The sequence below is a fragment of the Gymnoscopelus microlampas genome, assembly GCF_963454915.1.
Source record: "Gymnoscopelus microlampas genome assembly, chromosome: 2".
Classification (NCBI taxonomy): Eukaryota; Metazoa; Chordata; class Actinopteri; order Myctophiformes; family Myctophidae; genus Gymnoscopelus; species Gymnoscopelus microlampas.
In genome coordinates this window covers 23,395,671-23,414,244 of record NC_139939.1, presented here as the reverse complement: position 1 = coordinate 23,414,244, position 18,574 = coordinate 23,395,671, and the positions used below count along the sequence as shown (strand labels likewise).

The 18,574-nt window shown below is 39.9% G+C and overlaps 2 protein-coding genes across 6 annotated transcripts in view; one reads left to right on the top strand and one right to left on the bottom strand.

Annotated features, from left to right (window-relative positions):
- Positions 1–22: 22 nt before the first annotated feature.
- On the bottom strand, positions 23–3,772 carry exoc1l (exocyst complex component 1 like; the record flags this gene model as incomplete). Its single annotated transcript, XM_084047530.1, has 3 exons — positions 3,647–3,772; positions 2,891–3,066; positions 23–289 (listed from the first exon to the last, which is right to left on the bottom strand). Exons 1-3 carry the CDS (start codon positions 3,765–3,767, stop codon positions 23–25), a joined length of 564 nt encoding a protein of 187 aa, XP_083903656.1. The 5' UTR covers positions 3,768–3,772.
- Positions 3,773–8,575: 4,803 nt separating this feature from the next.
- The window catches only part of LOC311056512 (circadian locomoter output cycles protein kaput-like), a 33,315-nt gene continuing 23,316 nt past the window's right edge, over positions 8,576–18,574 (top strand). The window contains exons 1-12 of one of the 5 annotated variants that reach the window (XM_084073178.1): positions 8,576–8,652; positions 9,879–10,000; positions 10,604–10,765; positions 11,463–11,545; positions 11,836–11,901; positions 12,161–12,309; positions 12,926–13,017; positions 14,059–14,148; positions 14,702–14,819; positions 16,386–16,499; positions 17,045–17,163; positions 18,326–18,408. In XM_084073178.1, coding sequence (XP_083929304.1) covers positions 11,529–11,545; positions 11,836–11,901; positions 12,161–12,309; positions 12,926–13,017; positions 14,059–14,148; positions 14,702–14,819; positions 16,386–16,499; positions 17,045–17,163; positions 18,326–18,408 — 848 coding nt within the window. In that variant the 5' untranslated portion in view covers positions 8,576–8,652; positions 9,879–10,000; positions 10,604–10,765; positions 11,463–11,528. Of the gene's footprint in view, positions 8,653–9,068; positions 9,342–9,367; positions 9,674–9,878; positions 10,001–10,603; positions 10,818–11,418; positions 11,546–11,835; positions 11,902–12,160; positions 12,310–12,925; positions 13,018–14,058; positions 14,149–14,701; positions 14,820–16,385; positions 16,500–17,044; positions 17,164–18,325; positions 18,409–18,574 lie in introns of those variants that run through there. The other 4 variants (XM_084073181.1, XM_084073182.1, XM_084073179.1 and 1 more) reach the window with 4 other exon arrangements.

The window sequence follows — 18,574 nt, the reverse complement described above, 5'->3', positions numbered from 1 at the left end:
CAATCATTTAGCTATACAACATTTAGTCCATAGGGACAGGGCACATGGACAGACACACTAGGTTGAATGCATAGAAGCAGAACTGCATGAGGACAACACAGTCACCTCTGTTAGTGTAGTTGCATGTAGGTTTGATGTAAGCCAAGTCAAAGTTCTTCAACTTGAATTGTCTCTGACAGTACTGGTCACTGAGGACAACCAGGGTACGCACCATGGCGTATTTGGCAGAGCAGGTAATGGCAGTCACTACACGCACCTTGTCAAAGTGCATCAGAAAACAGGGGTCATCCTTGGAGGGTATAAAAGACGAGAGAAACATATATTAAGGCAATAACAAAAACCCTTGGCTCGGAAAAGGTCTTTCATTTGAAGATGCAGTATTTGTGGGGAAAACATGACAAAATTACCTGATGCTCATTATTATTAACATCTCAAAAGCTGAATTGACTATAATATGAACTATTACAATTTTGTAAGCAGAAGTAATACACTTTATTTATAAAAACAAACGTACAGAAGAAAAAATTAAAACATTTAATAAAAGAACAGAACAAAAACATGACAACCTATGCAAACGTGCAGTGTGTAATAAAACATTAAAAGAATCAACAATTAAAAAGTGCAGTGTGAATCAACAAAATAAATACGGAGGGAAACAATAACAAAATGGTAAAATATAAATGATGGAAAAGCCTTTCAACAAAATCAAGCAATAACAGACAGAAACCAAACTAGAAAGGGGCACTCCGCAGACTGCATATCTCCACCAGGCTCGTGGCATACTCAGGACCACAATGGAAACAAGTCCCCAGGATTTTTTTGTGTCATCCTTTTAGCCATAATGTCTGACAGTACCTTGTGCTGTTTTTACATTTCTGACAAATAAAGTATTCAATCAATCAATCAATCAATCAATCAATCAATCAATCAAATGCAAGCCATGGGCTGCAGCTATCAAGCCATGGGCTGCAGAAGCCCAGCCCTTAATATGTGATTCACAGTGTTCAGGATTTTTGCCTTTTCTTTTTATATAGGCCCCTCATGCAAACTCTGGAAGCCAGCCAGTCAGTAAAATATCAACCACATGACTCCAGAGATGTGTAGCGATGTTTGTGAGTTTGGAATACAATCTGTATGAGTGAGTAGTAACAAAAAAAATCACACCTGTGTGAAGGTAGCGGCGCCTTTGATATATTTTGTCATAGATATGTGTTTCTACTAGAGAAACAATATTAAATCTCTGTAAATTTATTTCAAGGCTTCCAGTGGCACTAAATAGTGCCATTGGAAGCGAATCACCAAATGCATTCCAAGGTAAGTGGCAAAAACTGATCTGTCATAGCTGATAGAGTGGGTACCTAAAAAATAAACTTTGTGTGTGCGTGTGTATACATGTGGTACCAGAAAGATATGTATGTGTTATGAAATAATCGATACAATATATAAGCCGTACCCAGAGTGTTTATGTTCCGGACTTTTACAGTTTATATAAACCATCTAATTTTGCATTCATGATATAATATTGATGTCATGAATAGTTCCCTTGCCTGACCAATCAGAACGTTGACGGACCTGACCAATCAGAACCTCGACGGGCCTGACCAATCAGAACGTTGACGGACCTGACCAATCAGAACCTCGACGGGCCTGACCAATCAGAACGTTGACGGACCTGACCAATCAGAACCTTGGCGGGCCTGACCAATCAGAACGTTGACGGACCTGACCAATCAGAACCTTGGCGAGCCTGACCAATCAGAACGTTGACGCAAAAGCCAGGTATAGAGGGCTAATATCCGCTCTATACCTAAAGGTATAGAGCGGCTAGCGCCGCTAAAAATGTGTTTTGAAGAAAATGCTGACAGAAATGGGCGTTGCGTCATGATCCAATGAATTCAGGGAAAAATACATTTTGAATGTACAACCTATGGTTCAAAAGTTCAGGGTGGATAGGCGTGAAATAGGTGGCACTGCCAAATGGGCAATATTGAAATGAAAACAAACAATGAGCAAAACAGATACATGTATAAAAAGTACATTGGATAAGAAAAATATAATATTAAAAAAGCAAATTATGAAATTGCAATACATTTCAATCTATAGAAATTTTAAGAAGTAACCAATTTAGCAAGCCTGAGCTCCTCAAGCAGGTTGTTCCAGGGTCGAAGAGCCCTGATAGCAAAGGCATAGTCACCCTTTGTCTTCAGCCTCAACTCAGGAACAACCAGAGGACCACACAAGCTCATAAGGGGTTAATAACTAAAAAATGTAATTAGCAGCCAGTCCATGAAATGCCCTAAAGGTAATCAGTAAAATCTTAAAAATGTATCCTAAAACAACACACAGGCAACCAGCATAGAGAATATACAATAGGAGTATTGTTCTCTTCTCATGGTTTTAGTTAAACATCTAGCAGCAGCATTCTGTAAAATGTGTAGACCATTTAGTGTTTTTTTGCTTAAAACATATAACACCATTGCAATAGTGAAGGCATGAAGAAATGAAAGTGTGTATGATTATTCTGGTACCTTTAAAACTCAAAATGTATCTGAGTCTGGATATGTTCCTGAGATGAAAACATTCCAGAACAAGATTATTAATGTGGCTCTCAAAATTCAGGCTACAACTAAGACAAAGATTTTTGGCAACAGTCCTGACAAAGGACATTTAGTATGAAACATTTTATATATAGTAAGATACAATAATTGTCTGATCACAGAACAGAAGAATATCAAATTAAAATGAATGATCCCACCGGAATTCAACCAAAGTGATTAAAAGCAAAGCTTTGTAGAACACATTGTATGTATTCCATCCAGGACAGTAATCCTGTCCCAGATATTAATTAGAAAACAGCGGAAATCAAGCAGATTTGGATTAAGGAACTCACTACATCAGGGTCTCGTCCATCAATCAGAGCCAGGTCCTGAAGGGACCAGACCTCCGTCCTCTTGTAGGAATCCTCAAGTCGAGAGCGTTTGGTATGGCAACTCTTGGATCCAGACTTTGAGGATTTCTTAGGCTGACATCTGACGATGCATATCTGTACCACCTTGCTCTGTGGAACTGCAGATCATAGGGATACAGCACTGGTTTTCATCAGGCAAATACAGTATATGCATTGCAGTATGGAATCTAATCAGCAATAAAAATAATGGACCTTAACAATCATTTCAAGCCTAGTGCATTGTCTGTTTCGTGGAGCGGCACAAAGTCTGACAAGGAGTGATTTGATCAATGATTTTGCAGCAAACTGTCATAATTATAAGTAACACAGTCTGTCAAAAAGCATCCTAATAGCTGTAGCTGTCATTCTAATAAATATGTGAAGACAACTATAACCATTTACTGTAGCAATGTACACTCAGAAAATGATTGCCTTTGAATTAATTATACAAAAATAAAATTTATATTTGAAAGAAAAGTTGTATCAAAACAGATAGGCTACCTATAATTACATTACATTACATTACAGTCATTTAGCAGACGCTTTTATCCAAAGCGACTTACAATAAGTGCAATAATCTATGCTATAATCACTAAGTGCCTTAATTGTTATACTGTATATCCAAGGAAGAAGGAAAAAAATGCATTTATATTTTTATAAACACTATGTAAGATGATCAGTAGGAAATAACATAATTACCCGAAACACAGAGAAAATGCCTTCCCGGCTCCAGCTCCACAATCTCTATAAACTCCTTCAATCTCTGTCCCTCAGGTCGGAATAAGACTTTTTGCATCTCCTTTTCCCGAAGGGACGACATCTCTGAAGATGTGTGAAGAACAATGAGGAATGTGTGGGGGAAAGACACAGACAAAAGAGAAAAAGCAATATGAGAGACTGAGGATGACGGCTTGCAGACACATTCAGAAAGTCAGAGAGAAACATAAAATACACAAACAGTAACAAAAGGACAGAGAGATACACAATTGAGATGAACATTAGAATTTACATGAAATTAGGCAAAGCTAATAAAACCTTAATGAGATAGTGAGTGTTGGTGAGGTTTCCTCTGTCCAGAAAGCTTGGAACGACTGTGGCACAAGCTCTTCGCTATAAGCAACGCACACACACACACACACACACACACACACACACACACACACACACACACACACACACACACACACACACACACACACACACACACACACACACACACACACACACACACACACACACACACACACACACACACACACACACACACACACACACACACACACACACACGTTGCATGCTATGCAGTGATCAGTTTACATAATTCCTGTTCATATCTCTTTGTATAACATTGTCTTCATAACAACAAGCCCCTGAGGCATATACAGTACTGTAATAGAGAGCCAGCAATTAAGGCCTGATGTCATCAACCGTCAGTATTTAAGCCTCAATTAAACCCTATGGTGAAAGTCTGAAGCTGCCAGTTGGGTTGGGATTTCAATATTGATTATAATCGCAAATCGTTGCAAAATGTACATCCCATTAGAATTGCATCTCACACTAGAAAGCATCTGATGGCTTTGGACATGGTATGGCTATGTGATTATTTGCTCCACACACGCACACACACGCACACATACGCACACACACGCACACGCACACGCACACACGCACACGCACACACACACAAACACAAACACTCTCTCACACACACACACACACACACACACACACACACACACACACACACACACACACACACACACACACACACACACACACACACACACACACACAATCCGCATCTCAAATGTGGGGCTTTGACATACACACACTCACATGCACATTTACCATTCATGGCATGGTGCCACCACATCAGTGATGAAATGTTTGTTGTGTGGGGAGAGGATGTCCCATAGCACTCTCCCACTTTCCATTATCCTACAGCAATTCAACCTTTGAGTACAGGTACGACATACGGTTCAGTTTACGAGTTCAGTTTACGAGTGCAGAGAGAATGATACTTTATGATGTGCAGTGACAGACTACCTAATTAAACCACCCTTTTCGTTGACCGATTGATTGATTCAATCAATTCATTGATTGACTGATTGATTGATTTTTTTTTTATGGATTAAAAACAACCATCAATTTTAAGGGATGACATGTTAAAGTAAAAAATATATATTTCTAACATGGTTCCAATATCTTCTGGTTCTAGTCTAAGATGTGTTGATCAAAAATGCACTGGATAACTTTTCCATGGGCAAACTACACTGGACAGAATGGGGCCAAGGGGCTAATTGGATTTGTTTGTGGGAAATAGTGTGGGTCCATTAGATTTGTCACAATTGTGTAAACAAAGACAGGCTGTTCCAAAGCTAAGTGCTGTACAGTTATGGTTGTTGATGGTTTTCGTGGGTGTTTTCAGGAAAAGCTTTTTACTTCAGAGATGGAAAGATGAGAGGATGGGGAGGAAGGAGGAAGGATGGGGTTCATAAAACTGTTGAATCTCATGAATAACACATGAGGTCTACCATTGCGAACTCTGACCTCAGTGTTGTGTGCATTAGTAAAATGATATTTCTTTTGTGTGGTATTTGGAGATAATGAAAGGTTTTTGGTGCTAGAATATCTTTTGTTATGGAATGTACTTTTACAATGTAAGAGAAAGGTTCCAGAAGGTAAAACGATCCAACCCACACAAAATTAAATTATTGCAACCACATTATTTTTGAAGTAAAATAGTTCTGATTTGTTGAATGAAGCTCTTACCAGAAGCAGATTAGAGAAGAATGCAGGCGAGTGTCTGCATTTTTAACCCCATTGTAATGCATTTGCAACTCCACACATCTCACAGCATCCCAAACAAACAGATGGAGAAGATGGGAGGAGTTTGGAAAGTTTGAGTTTGAAGACAGTCAATAATGTTTAATTCATGCTTCGTCGTAAAACTCGTCTCGTGGGCCAAATAGCCTAGTTCATAATGCAGGTTACTGCTGGCGTTAAGTGTCTTGCTCAGGGACACTTTGTCTTTGACACATACACTGAGCGAGCTGAGGGTCGAACCTGTGACCTTTCCGATTCCCAGACGGCATCTCTCTACATACTCAGCTACCACCACTCAACCAAGCTGAGTGAGGAAGATGTCATTTACTAGCCTGGTAAACCATCCCGGTCGCATGAATTCAACAGTGTCTGCACTCAGGGCTCTGTGAATGACAGATGCTGATTGGCTATTCCACTTTTGGGTTTCTGTATAACGCCCACACAGTGCTTGTTTAAATTATGACCACATTGTGGTTTTTGAATAGCCAGTACAGTATAAAATAGGGTTAATGTGGTTAATTGATTTTGATGCTATATTAAGTCATTTTGCTGGGGACCCCCTGGAGCCCAGTCAAGGACCTCTGGGGGTCCCAGGACCACACTTTGAGAACCACTGGGATAAGGTACCAGTGGGGGAGCAGGAAGAGGAAGACTATGAAGAGGATGCCCAACGACAACATGCCCAAATATGGATAGGTTATTAATAGATTATTTTATTATTTTTTGATAATTTTTCTATAATCGATGACATCGATTTGTTCAATTAAAGGACCACTACACGTTTGGGTAACAGCTAACTGTTGCAGCCTACTGACAACTACAGTGATCAAGATCGCTCCCACTGCAGGAGGTTTAGCTACTGTGACAATATCCACCATGGTGACAGAATTAACCTTAATTAAACTGACATCAGTGACAATAAACAAGCGATTATTATTGTCCATCAGTGACAATAATAACCAGCTTACCTGGTACAGTGAGCCCCATGCTGATGACCAGGCCTATTGCATCTATATGGGCAAAATGATTTTCATAAATGTTCATAAAATATCAATAGACCTAATTGTGATAATTGCAAATCTACAAGCACACAACGCATTGCAATGTGTTGTGAGCTTGTAGATCTGCTTTTTTCACGATATGAAATATGGCTTATGTGTAGCTCTGGTCTGGTCCATAACGTTATAAGGAGTTCTCCTTAACGCTATGTTACTTTCGAGCCGTTACCCGCACACCCCCGTAGCGCAGGCTGTGCAGCCTCTCGTCTTTAGTAAAAATAACAAATACACTTTCGTTTCTCATTAAAAAAAATACAGTTTTAAGATATTGAAAGCCTACTTTCCTTCGTGGAAACACTCGGAGTCCCCCACCTCATGTCTAAAATACACTTTTTGGCCAGAAAATAAAATATTTCACCGGAAGGAAAAACATTTTTAGTTACTCCCTTGCGCCCCCTACAGATCTTGTCAGTAGAAATATTACATTGACCAGATTTTTTCCTTCCGGTGAAATATTTTCTTTTCTGGACAAAAAGTGTATTTCAGACGTGAGGTAGGGGCTCCAAGTGTTCCCACTAAAGAAAGCAGGCTTTCAACATTCTAAAACAGACTTTGATTTGGTGAGTAACGAAAGCATATTTTGTATTTTTACTAAAGACGAGAGGCTGCGCAGCCTGTATGCGGTCAACGGCTCGAAAATAACATGGCATTGAGGAGAACTCCTTTTAACGCTATGGACCAGAGCTAGCTTATGTGGTTAACTTTGACCTGAAATCAGCTATGGCATTGAAAAACAAAAACATATTTATATTTGTTCTTTACTGATTTGAATTCTGTATTAACTTATTTTTTAAAATCTATTTTCACCTACAAATAAATCAAATTATGTTTCTGAAATTAGTCTCTATGTGTGGCAGCTGTTGGCATATGAGGAGAAGGTTGGATGTTTATGCATATCAATATTAAGTCCTAGGTATAGCTTCCTTCCTTCAATATTTTGAACTTCAGTAAAGGGAATCCACAGTTGAGCCTCCACGTCATGCGCTGCAGAGCGTCTGATTGGCTGTGGAGGGAAACCCCCTTCCTCGACGACCGGGCCACCCTTGTGGTTGTTGTGTAACGTTACGTTACGTTACGTTACCTCTGATTGTACTGCAGCCTGTGTGTCTGTGTGATCATGATCATCACCTCATTCACCAGAAGAAAAGCCACTTACAGTATGTGTCCAGGTCCAGCGGTCCAGACACCACATCTGTTACCCTGCAAAATCATACTGGCTGTGTATAATATGGTGCTGTTTTAAGATATATAAATGAATAGCCTTGGATCAAGACTATAATATATGTATTTTGATCGATTTTGATTTTTTGTATATGTACGAACGAAATTGAAAGTCAGACTCGATAAAATACATCTATGATAGTCTTGATCCAAGGCTAATAAATGAATAACATTGCACAAAATAAATAAACGGTTTAGACAGAACAGATGAATCATTTATCACATTCTAAGCCCAAGCCCATTGCAGTCAAAATGCACAATTACTGTCCCATCCCTTAATAGAACGAAACGAGTCGCTTGAATAGCTGTAAATACTACTGTTGCGCGCTCTCTCTCTCTCTCTCTCTCTCTCTCTCTCTCTCTCTCTCTCTCTCTCTCTCTCTCTCTCTCTCTCTCTCTCTCTCTCTCTCAGATCATTGTACTGTACTTGCAGCTCTGCTGTGTCCAGTGCGCATGCCTGTATATGAAGTAGGCCTCCTGTTTTTCTACCCAACTCGGAGTCCAGCCCCCCCCCCCCTACTCCCCCCCCCACCCACCCGCTCCATGCAACCTTTAAAAAAAAGCAAAACACCGAGCCAAATGGACGGGAAATCGGGGAAGGTAAGCCTTTTGATTCATAATACGACACCGATAAGGCACGTACACGTTGAAGGGAGCGTTATAACAGAGTTACAAACAGTGTTAATAGCGTGCGGAAGCGATCGGACTGCAGAGAGAGGCTTTGGAAGTGTTTCCGCACGCTTGAGGGAGAGCAAGGCCCAGTGACCCACATTCGGAGCAGTGTGTGTGTGTGTGTGTGTGTGTGTGTGTGTGTGTGTGTGTGTGTGTGTGTGTGTGTGTGTGTGTGTGTGTGTGTGTGTGTACTTTGTGCGAGTGTGTACGGATGAGTGGGCGAGCGAGCGTGTGAATATGTGCCAGTGTGTACGTGTGTGCGGGGAGATCTCTACGCGCGCGCGTGCGTGCGTGCGTGCGTGCGTGCGTGCGTGTGTGTGTGTGTGTGTGTGTGTGTGTGTGTGTGTGTGTGTGTGTGTGTGTGTGTGTGTGTGTGTGTGTGTGTGTGTGTTTATACATCTGCCGCGAAAATGTTTCGATGATCGCCGCTCTTGAGAAGATGATACATTGTATCGTTTTGATTCGTTCTGATGTCAAAGGGACGCGTTGATCCGCCGCGGATGTCTTGTTTTGTAACAGATTTCTGGCTACATTTTGGAGATTATTATTCGTACACAATGTCAGTGGGTTGTTGCGTGACAGCTTGAGCAGCAGGGCTCTCCGCCAGCATGCAAATGGTGAATGATGTCCTATAGGGTTGTCAGTAATGTGTTATATTGTGGTGTGTGGATCAGAACACTTTCATTCATTAACTGGGAGGATGGGGGGAACAAAGGGGGAGACAGTGGTGTTCTCTCTGTCTACCTGGACACTGGTCGGTAGCAGAGCTCTTAGCTACAGTAGCTAGCTTCATGAGCTATAATGGTTTGCTTTCTTGGTTGTATAATGAACACCTGTGGCTTGAGCTGGTTTACTGTACAAATCTGATGCTTTTATTTTTTGTCAGTCCGCATTCCATGTGGATCAAGTTGGCAAAGGCTTAATGGAATAGAGCAGATGTTAAATTAAGGTATTACTCAGTAATGTATGGCTCTAGACTCCGTCTCATTATGTGGAACTGCCCTAGCAACCCACCACACGTATTTGCATTTTAATTCCTATACGTCGCTGGCTATAATGGTTGATACTGTGCAGACACATATAGAATGCCTTGACGCGCGCGTGTGCGTGTGTAACCAAGTGTGTGTGTGTATCTTGTGTGTTCTGTATTGCAGGTGTGGCGATCAGGTGAAGTGAGAGCATCTGGAAGCTGGTCAGTTCAGTGGGTTCTATCATAGAACATCACAAGACCAAGGCTCTGCATACAAAGACTGTTTCTTTCTAGACAACAAGTACTGTAAGTTTAAACCATTTGACCGACATGGGTCATCCTGATAACCTGATCCATAAATATTTGAGTAGTGAATGCAAGCCTGACATTTTATTAGTGTCAGAATATCTTTACTGCACTTCATTCCTTTGAGGCCTTGTTGAGTTAAACTAGTGTCTAGTGTTATTCAATACATTGTACTTATTTTTGTTTTTAAGATTCTATGGGTGTCACTTTTAACAATTTTAAGGAGGGGAGGCGGGGTCAATTAGCTCAAGATGGTATTTCCCTGTTTCCTGTCTCAAATAATGGACAGTTTCCATTTATATTACACATAGGTCAATTCTACAAATGCCTTCGAAATCGGTAGTTCTCACACTTTCAAGATTTTTCAAAAAATGTTCAACAATAGCAGATGTACAAGCTCACAGTGCGTCACTTCGTGACACGCTGTGAGCTTGTATGTCTGCTATTTTTGAATAGCCAACGTATAAAATCTAAAATGACACAGATGCATTCCTGGTTTTAATGGGTTGAAGCTAAACTTGAGTGGAATATCACCCCAAAAGTTTCCCTCTAGTGACCCACTGATCCCTGGGACCCATTTGTCTGTTATGGTTCCTCCTATAGGTTGGCTTGACTACCATGTCCCTCTCACGGTGCAGTGCCCTTTCACAACCCCGATGACCTCAATGTTAGCTTTGACCTTCGAATTTGCACTGACACCCAAACCCTTACGACCCCCGGGACAAGACCAGTAACTGACAGTGCACGAGTTGCACTTGCAGTGGGGTGAGAGAACTGATGCACACAGCTGTCCTGCCTTGAATTAGCTCATGAAATGGTTAGACGTTTTACTATGTGTAGATGATCTATATGTGCTTTTTATTTAGAAAATGTGATGTGCATATACAGGTGCTTTTTCTCAAATCCCATGCAACATATTTTTTTATACAACATATTGTCCAGTTGTCTTTACAAATATGTGTGGGTTGTACTGCTATTAGGGATGACAACAGATGGTCAATTACAATGAAATTTGAGCAGAACAGTACAGATGAATAATTCTAAATGCCCATACATGCAGTTAGGTGTAACTAGGGCTGGGCGATGTGGACGGAATCAAATATCACAGTACTTTTTGACCAAATACCTCAATATCGATATTGTGACAATAATATCGTACTGATGATAACATAAATTCTCCTTTTGATTGATATCAATGTAATATCAACACTAGTACCCAGCCCTAGTTGTAATTGCATGTATCAACAAGGATATTGTAATGTTTCTTTCCTGTTCAAAAGAACACATTTCATGTTCTGTGCTTATTTTCCTATTAAAGCCTGGTGTATTAACCTGTGTGTTCAGATTTTTAAGCAGTGAAACAGAAACAAATAGAAGCGTTCATATGTGCTTTCATGCATTTGTTAATTTATTTCCAGGAATGATCCCGTCTCACGCTATGTTCATATTGCTTTCCCTGCAGGTGCTCTTCCAAATGCCGACCTCACGCCTAAAAAGCCAATCACTACAACCCTGATCAACAGCCACCATGACATCTAGCATAGGGTATATACTGAAACACGTGCATCCACATACACACCCCAAGAACACAATTGGTGTCACTAATGTACTCGTAACCTTCCTGGCACAAACAACACATTCCTTCTTCCCCTCTTTGCCAGTCTCTCTCTCTTTTTTTGTGTGACCTAAAAATAAACCCGCCACAGGCATGTAGGAATCCTCTCGTTAGGAAACTTCCATCGTTAGCTATAGTAACAAATGCATGCCTTGCTTTTGAGCTGTCACACACACAAAGTGACGCAGAGCGCTGTAAAATGTTTGTGTGTCTTCCACAGGGATGATTCTTGCAGCATAAGCTTTGATGGCTTGATGGAAGAAGATGAAAAGGACAAAGCAAAACGGTGAGATAGACAGACCGATGCACTCTCTATCTGAAGTAATGTCAGTCACACGTACTCTTCACACAAGTTTAGGGCTGCAACTATTGATCATTTTCTTAGTGATTATTATTCTATCGATTACTTTTTTGAGTAATCGAATAATGGTCATTTTATTTAAAATTTGAATACAAATCGACCAAACAAATGTGAATTGATAAAAAAGAAATACTTTGCCGTACAACGTGTCACATTAGTGAAATAACAGCGATTTTGATTGCAGTGTGTCCCGTAACAAGTCCGAGAAGAAACGGAGAGACCAGTTCAATGTCCTCATCAAGGAACTTGGCACTATGTTGCCAGGCAACACCAGAAAGATGGACAAGTCTACCATCCTACAAAAAAGCATCGACTTCCTATGTAAACATAAAGGTGAGGACACCACAACCCCTTTTCTTACCTCACTTCCTTGTTTAGGTTCAGCTTCACAGACTGAAGAGTTTGTTTCCAGGGGCTATAACTCTATTCTTCATGAGTTCACCTGCACCTAGGGCGGGGCAATATATCGCTAATTATATTGATATTGTTGTGATATGAGACTAGATATTGTGGGAATATTGTAATATCGCGATATGGCATAAGTGTTGTCTTTTCCTGGTTTAAAATGCTGCTTTACAAAAGTGGTGTAATCCTTTTGACTTACTTGACTGTTCTATGAATTGCCTTCACCCACTTAGTTATTACATAGGCATTACTGATGATTGTTAATAAAACAAATGTCATTGTGTAAATATTCTGTGAAAACACCAATAGCCATCCCCATAATATTGTCACCATATCAATATTATATCGATATTAGATTTTGCCCATATAGCCCAGCCCCATGGTAACACCTCCATGTGAGATTGTTTTCTTTTGTTATGAGACCTTGTAAAAGGGAAGTGGCACTTAATGTGTTTATGACTTTTTTATGATGTGGCTAACGCCTGTTTTGGAAGAGGGATTTCCTCATATCATTTATAACACTTTCTCTCCTGTCGTCCTACAGAGATTGCTGCCCAGTCAGAGTCCAGCGAGATCAGGCAGGACTGGAAGCCTCCGTTCCTTAGCAACGAGGAGTTCACCCAGCTCATGCTGGAGGTCAGAAACCCCACTTTTTACTTGAATCTTCTTTCTTTTAGGTGATGACCCTGGTGCTATATCGTCACTGTCAGGTAGAAGCCTTGTGTCTCCATATTTCAACTTTGAATGATTTATTTTTTTCTTTCCGTAAATTAATGCCGTACTTCATTGTATGATGTGAGAAATTAGCGGAAATCGCCGATCTACAAGCTCACCATCGCAATGCATGGTGAGCTTGTGGAGGTTGGCCATTATTTTCTCTACTGTTGAAATATAGATATTTTATTATTTGCCTATAATGACATGCCCAAAATAGGGATGTTGAAAGTGATTAAGTCTGTCCATGGGTTTTTATAAATATTTAACCAATGAAACGTATTACCAAGAGGTTGTGACTAAATAATAACTACAATTCTTTGAACATACAAGGTTTTTGCCCGACTGCGACGATATCCACTATTCAGCTGATGCCGTGACGACCTGGTGGAGTCACTGACCTATAGTCAGGACAGCAAGCTAGAGCCATGAGTTCAAAGCAGCATTATAGATGTATATGTCTCATGACATCAGTGTCTAATGTATAGGGAAAAACACTTACACTTGATTAGGCAGTTAATCAAACTAATTGATTTAATCGATTATAAAAAACAAATTAAATTGATTTAGGGGGAAATGTCTATTTATTTATTTATTATTTACTGGTGGTTTTGAGCCTGTTTATGATCTCAGAACATGCAGTGTGGTCAATCAGACTTATTGATTTAGTAAATTATACAAATAATCTATTAATCTCAATTCATTCATATCATTTGTTTTACTAATAGTAATTATCAAAAAACACCCTTCTCGATTATTCAATTAATCAAAAAAAAAATTAATCGCTAAGAAAATAATCAATAGTTGCAGCCCTACACTTAATTTATTTTCTAGTATATTTTTGGCAGCTATGTCTGTCTGAGTGAAGTAGATCCTTTGATAAAAGTGCATTATCATTATCTCTGACTCGGAGAAGGGCTGACATGCAAATAATTTTATTTCTACTTCTCATTGTGTTCTCAGGCTCTGGATGGGTTCTTCATAGCGATAATGACTGATGGCAACATCCTCTATGTCTCAGAGAGTGTCACCTCTCTATTGGAGCACCTACCGGTGAGTAATGGTGGACAGTAACAGAGTACATTTACTTGAGTATTGTACCTACTGTAAGTAATTCTTTTTTTAGTATCTTTACTTATGACTTTCACTCCACTGCATTTCAAAGACAAATATTGCACTTTTGACTACATTTCTAGGAAGAGAAATTAAAACATTAAAAAAAAAGTTTTGCCTCAAATTTGCCTCGCAACTTTCACTTGTTGTTGAGTAACATTTGACCAGAAGTATCTATACTTTGTATTCAAGTACTAGGTTTAAGTAAGTACTTTGTCCACCCCTACTGATGAGTGATGGGCTTTGCGCTGGCATGGCATGAATTAGTCATGTGTTGTGTAGTAGAACAGGTCTACACGGGATCTACTGTGTACGATTAGGTCAAACATTCCAATATGTCTTTTATGCGATGACAGAGGTTATACATGTTGTGTGTGTGTGTGTGTGTGTGTGTGTGTGTGTGTGTGTGTGTGTGTGTGTGTGTGTGTGTGTGTGTGTGTGTGTGTGTGTGTGTGTGTGTGTGTGTGTGTGCCTGTGCGTGCGTGTCCATCAGGCGGACCTGGTTGACCAGAACCTGTTGAACTTCCTGCCACTCGGCGAACACTCTGATGTCTACAAGGCTCTATCCACACACCCGACTGACTCCGAGCTTGGGTCAGATTACCTCAAAAGTTAGTACCGACCGACCTGTTTTAAAAACCTACCGTCCCTGTTCTGAGGGCAAACATTAGGTGAAAATAGCTATGTTATTGTCTGTTCATAACATTTATATCTATGTAATCGGCTGCTTTCACCGGAGATATTTGTGTGGAGGGGAAACAGGAGGGGTCCAATTACAGAGCCCTGGGGCTCTATTATGGTTAAAACCATTCTGTCTTCTGTCTCCATATCGTCAATTTGTACCATATTGTGTATTGGTCCGTCAGGGCACTCTGGATTAAAAACAAATATTTATAACTGATGGATGTTAAGGATAATATTAATAATAATAATGTTCCCATAGCAAGGAGTTCAGTGAGTATTCATCGATATGAAGTTGCGCTGGGCGATTTGGCTTCAAATCAATATCAAGATTATTGCAAACCTTTGCCTCGATCACGATTAATGAACGATTATTTATACACTTTTTTTTACACTCATCACTACACACATAGTTCTCTGACAAGGACTGTAGAGTAAATATTACGGGCTCGCTATTTTTGCACACCACCATTGTAGAATGAAGTATAATACAGGTCTTAAGTGGTTAATTAGTGTAATTGATGTAATGTATTATAAAACATCTATTAGGAAGTTATTTGTGTTGATTTGTTGATTTATTAGAAATTTAGAATACATTATTTTAAAAAACGTGCTTCTCGATTATGCAATTAACCTTCATGAGCAAGATTAAGTCGGTTAGAGGTTCTAAATGTTGGTTTTGATGTATTTTTGGTTAATTGCCCAGCCCAGCCCTATTATGAAGTCAAAAACCAAAACCAGAGAACACTATACTCTGTGGTGATATCAAGATACACAGCCTGGGGCCTCTCTGTGATTCTGTGGACCAAAGACTGTTTGTCTGGCCCTTAACACTTAAACAACATTTATTATGCATTATGCACAAATCTTAGCCAGAAACTTGTCTGGCCCTTAAAGACTTAAATAACATTTATTATGCATTACTCACAAATCTTAGCCAAAACCTACTTAAAAGCCTGGCAGGTTTGACCCTGGATTGACTCAGAGCCAATTCTTCCATCTTCAGACAAAAGTAAAACGTCTTCTATCTATTCTAAGTAAATAGCCATAATTTAGCCATAATTTACTTTCCAAGCTGTCCAATCACAATAGATCATCGCATCACACGATGCTGGTGGCCATTCACTTGGCATCCAATCAGAATCGAATAACCTTGTTGATGTTCATCATGTTTAAACCCGATGAATCACCATGGCTGTTGCTGCATTAATGTTTTGTGTAAATGGGTTTGGCCAGTGTTGTACAGAAACCTTGTATTTGCCATAAGACAAGATTCCAGGAATCTAGAAAGACTGGTTTATTTTTTCCGATAGTCTATCTTGCATTTTTCACGTATTACAATGCACTGTTTACGACGTTCCATCCCAAGTTGCACAATGAAACCCTTTCTACAGAAAAAATATGAAACAATCTCTCCTGCATGTCAAAGCATAACATTTCACAATTTTGTTTGTAACAGTCATTACTTGACATTTTGGCATGTATTTGCTCTCCAGCTAAAAACCAGATGGAGTTCTGCTGTCACATGCTGCGAGGGGCCATCGATCCCAAGGAGTCCCCTGTCTATGAATATGTGAAATTCATAGGCAACTTCAAGTCGCTCACCAATGGTATGTAACTGAACTTCCGTGGCGCTATGGGCTCTTCAGTAGAAAGTCATAGTAGATTGTAGAATGAAGTATGACATGATCTGGGGTTTGGGACTCCATTTTGGGGGCCTTTTGGTGATTCTGCTATTTCAGATTAATTAAGTCCCCGAAAAAGGAGGACGTCCTTGTTGTACAAAGTCATAACTTACTTTCATCCACTTTCAACCTGGCATCCCTATTGGAGCATGTCATTATATTGTCATAAATAGTTACAAATATTCAACATAAAAAAAAGAAAAGGAAATAGCAGCATGCTCATAACGCATTGCATTGTGACATCTTGTGAGCTTGCAGATCGTCTATTTTCACTATTTGTCTTTCGAGAATTATAAAGTTGTGTGTGTGTGTGTGTTCACACACGTGTGGGCTCAGCTTATGTAAGAAGGCGGGCCTTTAAGGAAAAGTGTTTGGGCACCACTGGTTTAAAGTATTGTGTGTCTGGACTTTCCGTGACACAAATGGAGAGCAACACCTTGAGCACTAAACATCTGGTCTCTGTTGTATAGTTCCCAATGTGACAAGGAATGGTCTAGCAGGGATGTTACAGCGGTCACTACAGCCTGCTTTTGATGACCAGGTCTGCTTTGTAGCCACTGTCCGCCTCGCCAAGCCTCAGTTTATCAAGGTAAGACATGAAGTGAAGTAAATTTGTTCTTCAGGGTAATGTTGGCCACACCTTTTTATACCGTTTATTTACTGTACATATCTGACCTACTACATCTGCCAGATGATGCTGACTCTTTTCTAGGGGGGAAAAAATGCATATTTTAATTTTGTTTTATTTTATGCGGCACTCATATTATTATTAATACAATGAAACAAAAGTCTTTGAATTCATAATTTGTTATTCCGTCCAACACTACTTCCAAACAAGATCTCTCAAAAACCACTGGGCGGATGGATTCGCCATTGAATCGATTGGCTACCTCATGCTCCATAGCCCATGGCTCTTACTGAGTTTGGTGGCCTTTCCTCTAGCGCCACCCTTAGGCCAAAATGTCCATTTGCACACAAAGATAGATATCTAATGTAAGAAGATATCTAATCAATATCTATGAAAAGCTAATGGCCGGATTACCATTGTATTGTGCATTCATGCTCCCATTTGAATGACTACATGACCTTGCCTCTAGTGCCACCATTATATCATTAACCACTTTAACCCTGGCATCCCTATTTTGTGAAAAGTTTCAACATTATCCTTTTTTCTTTTTCTATTTTAATTTACAAAATTTGCAAAAAATAGCAAATCTATAATGGTGTTGTGAGCCTGAAGATTGTGAGACGTGTTGTGAGCATGTACAGTAGATCGGATATTTTTTCAATTTCTCATACTCATCTAAGTATATAGTGCTTAATTGGTTAAGAATCAATTATATTCCTCAGTGGACATAACTCAAAATGTTTTCGGCAATATGTGAGTGATTTTGATAGAGAAATTCACATATAACTCCCACTGAAATATTATGGCTTTAGACTAAAACATGTATACATACATTGCTGCTATGCTCAGGCACCTTAGCTTGTTTCTTATCTCAGGTACTCTTGTAAATATGTAGATAACTTGTTTGGCCTTTCTGCTGTTCTCTTGTCTGATCTCCTTCCCACTTACCCCCCTTCTTCTTCTCCCTCCCCCCCTCTTCTTTCTATGGAAATTAACGTTGCGATGGGAATGATGTAAAAAAACTAATTTCACCCACTTTTTTACCTTGTAAACCTGTGATGTGACAATAAAACTGATTCTGATTCTGATTCTGATTCATGTATGTTTTTTTCCTGTGTCTTAGGAGATGTGTACAGTGGAGGAGCCCAATGAAGAGTTCACTTCCAGACATAGTTTAGAGTGGAAGTTCCTCTTCCTAGACCACAGGTAAACAAACAAGCACACGCACACGCACACGCACGTGCACACACGTACACACACGCACGCACGCACGCACGCACGCACGCACGCACGCACGCACGCACGCACGCACGCACGCACGCACGCACGCACATACACACACTGTGTCTCTGATCATTCATGACATGTTCTC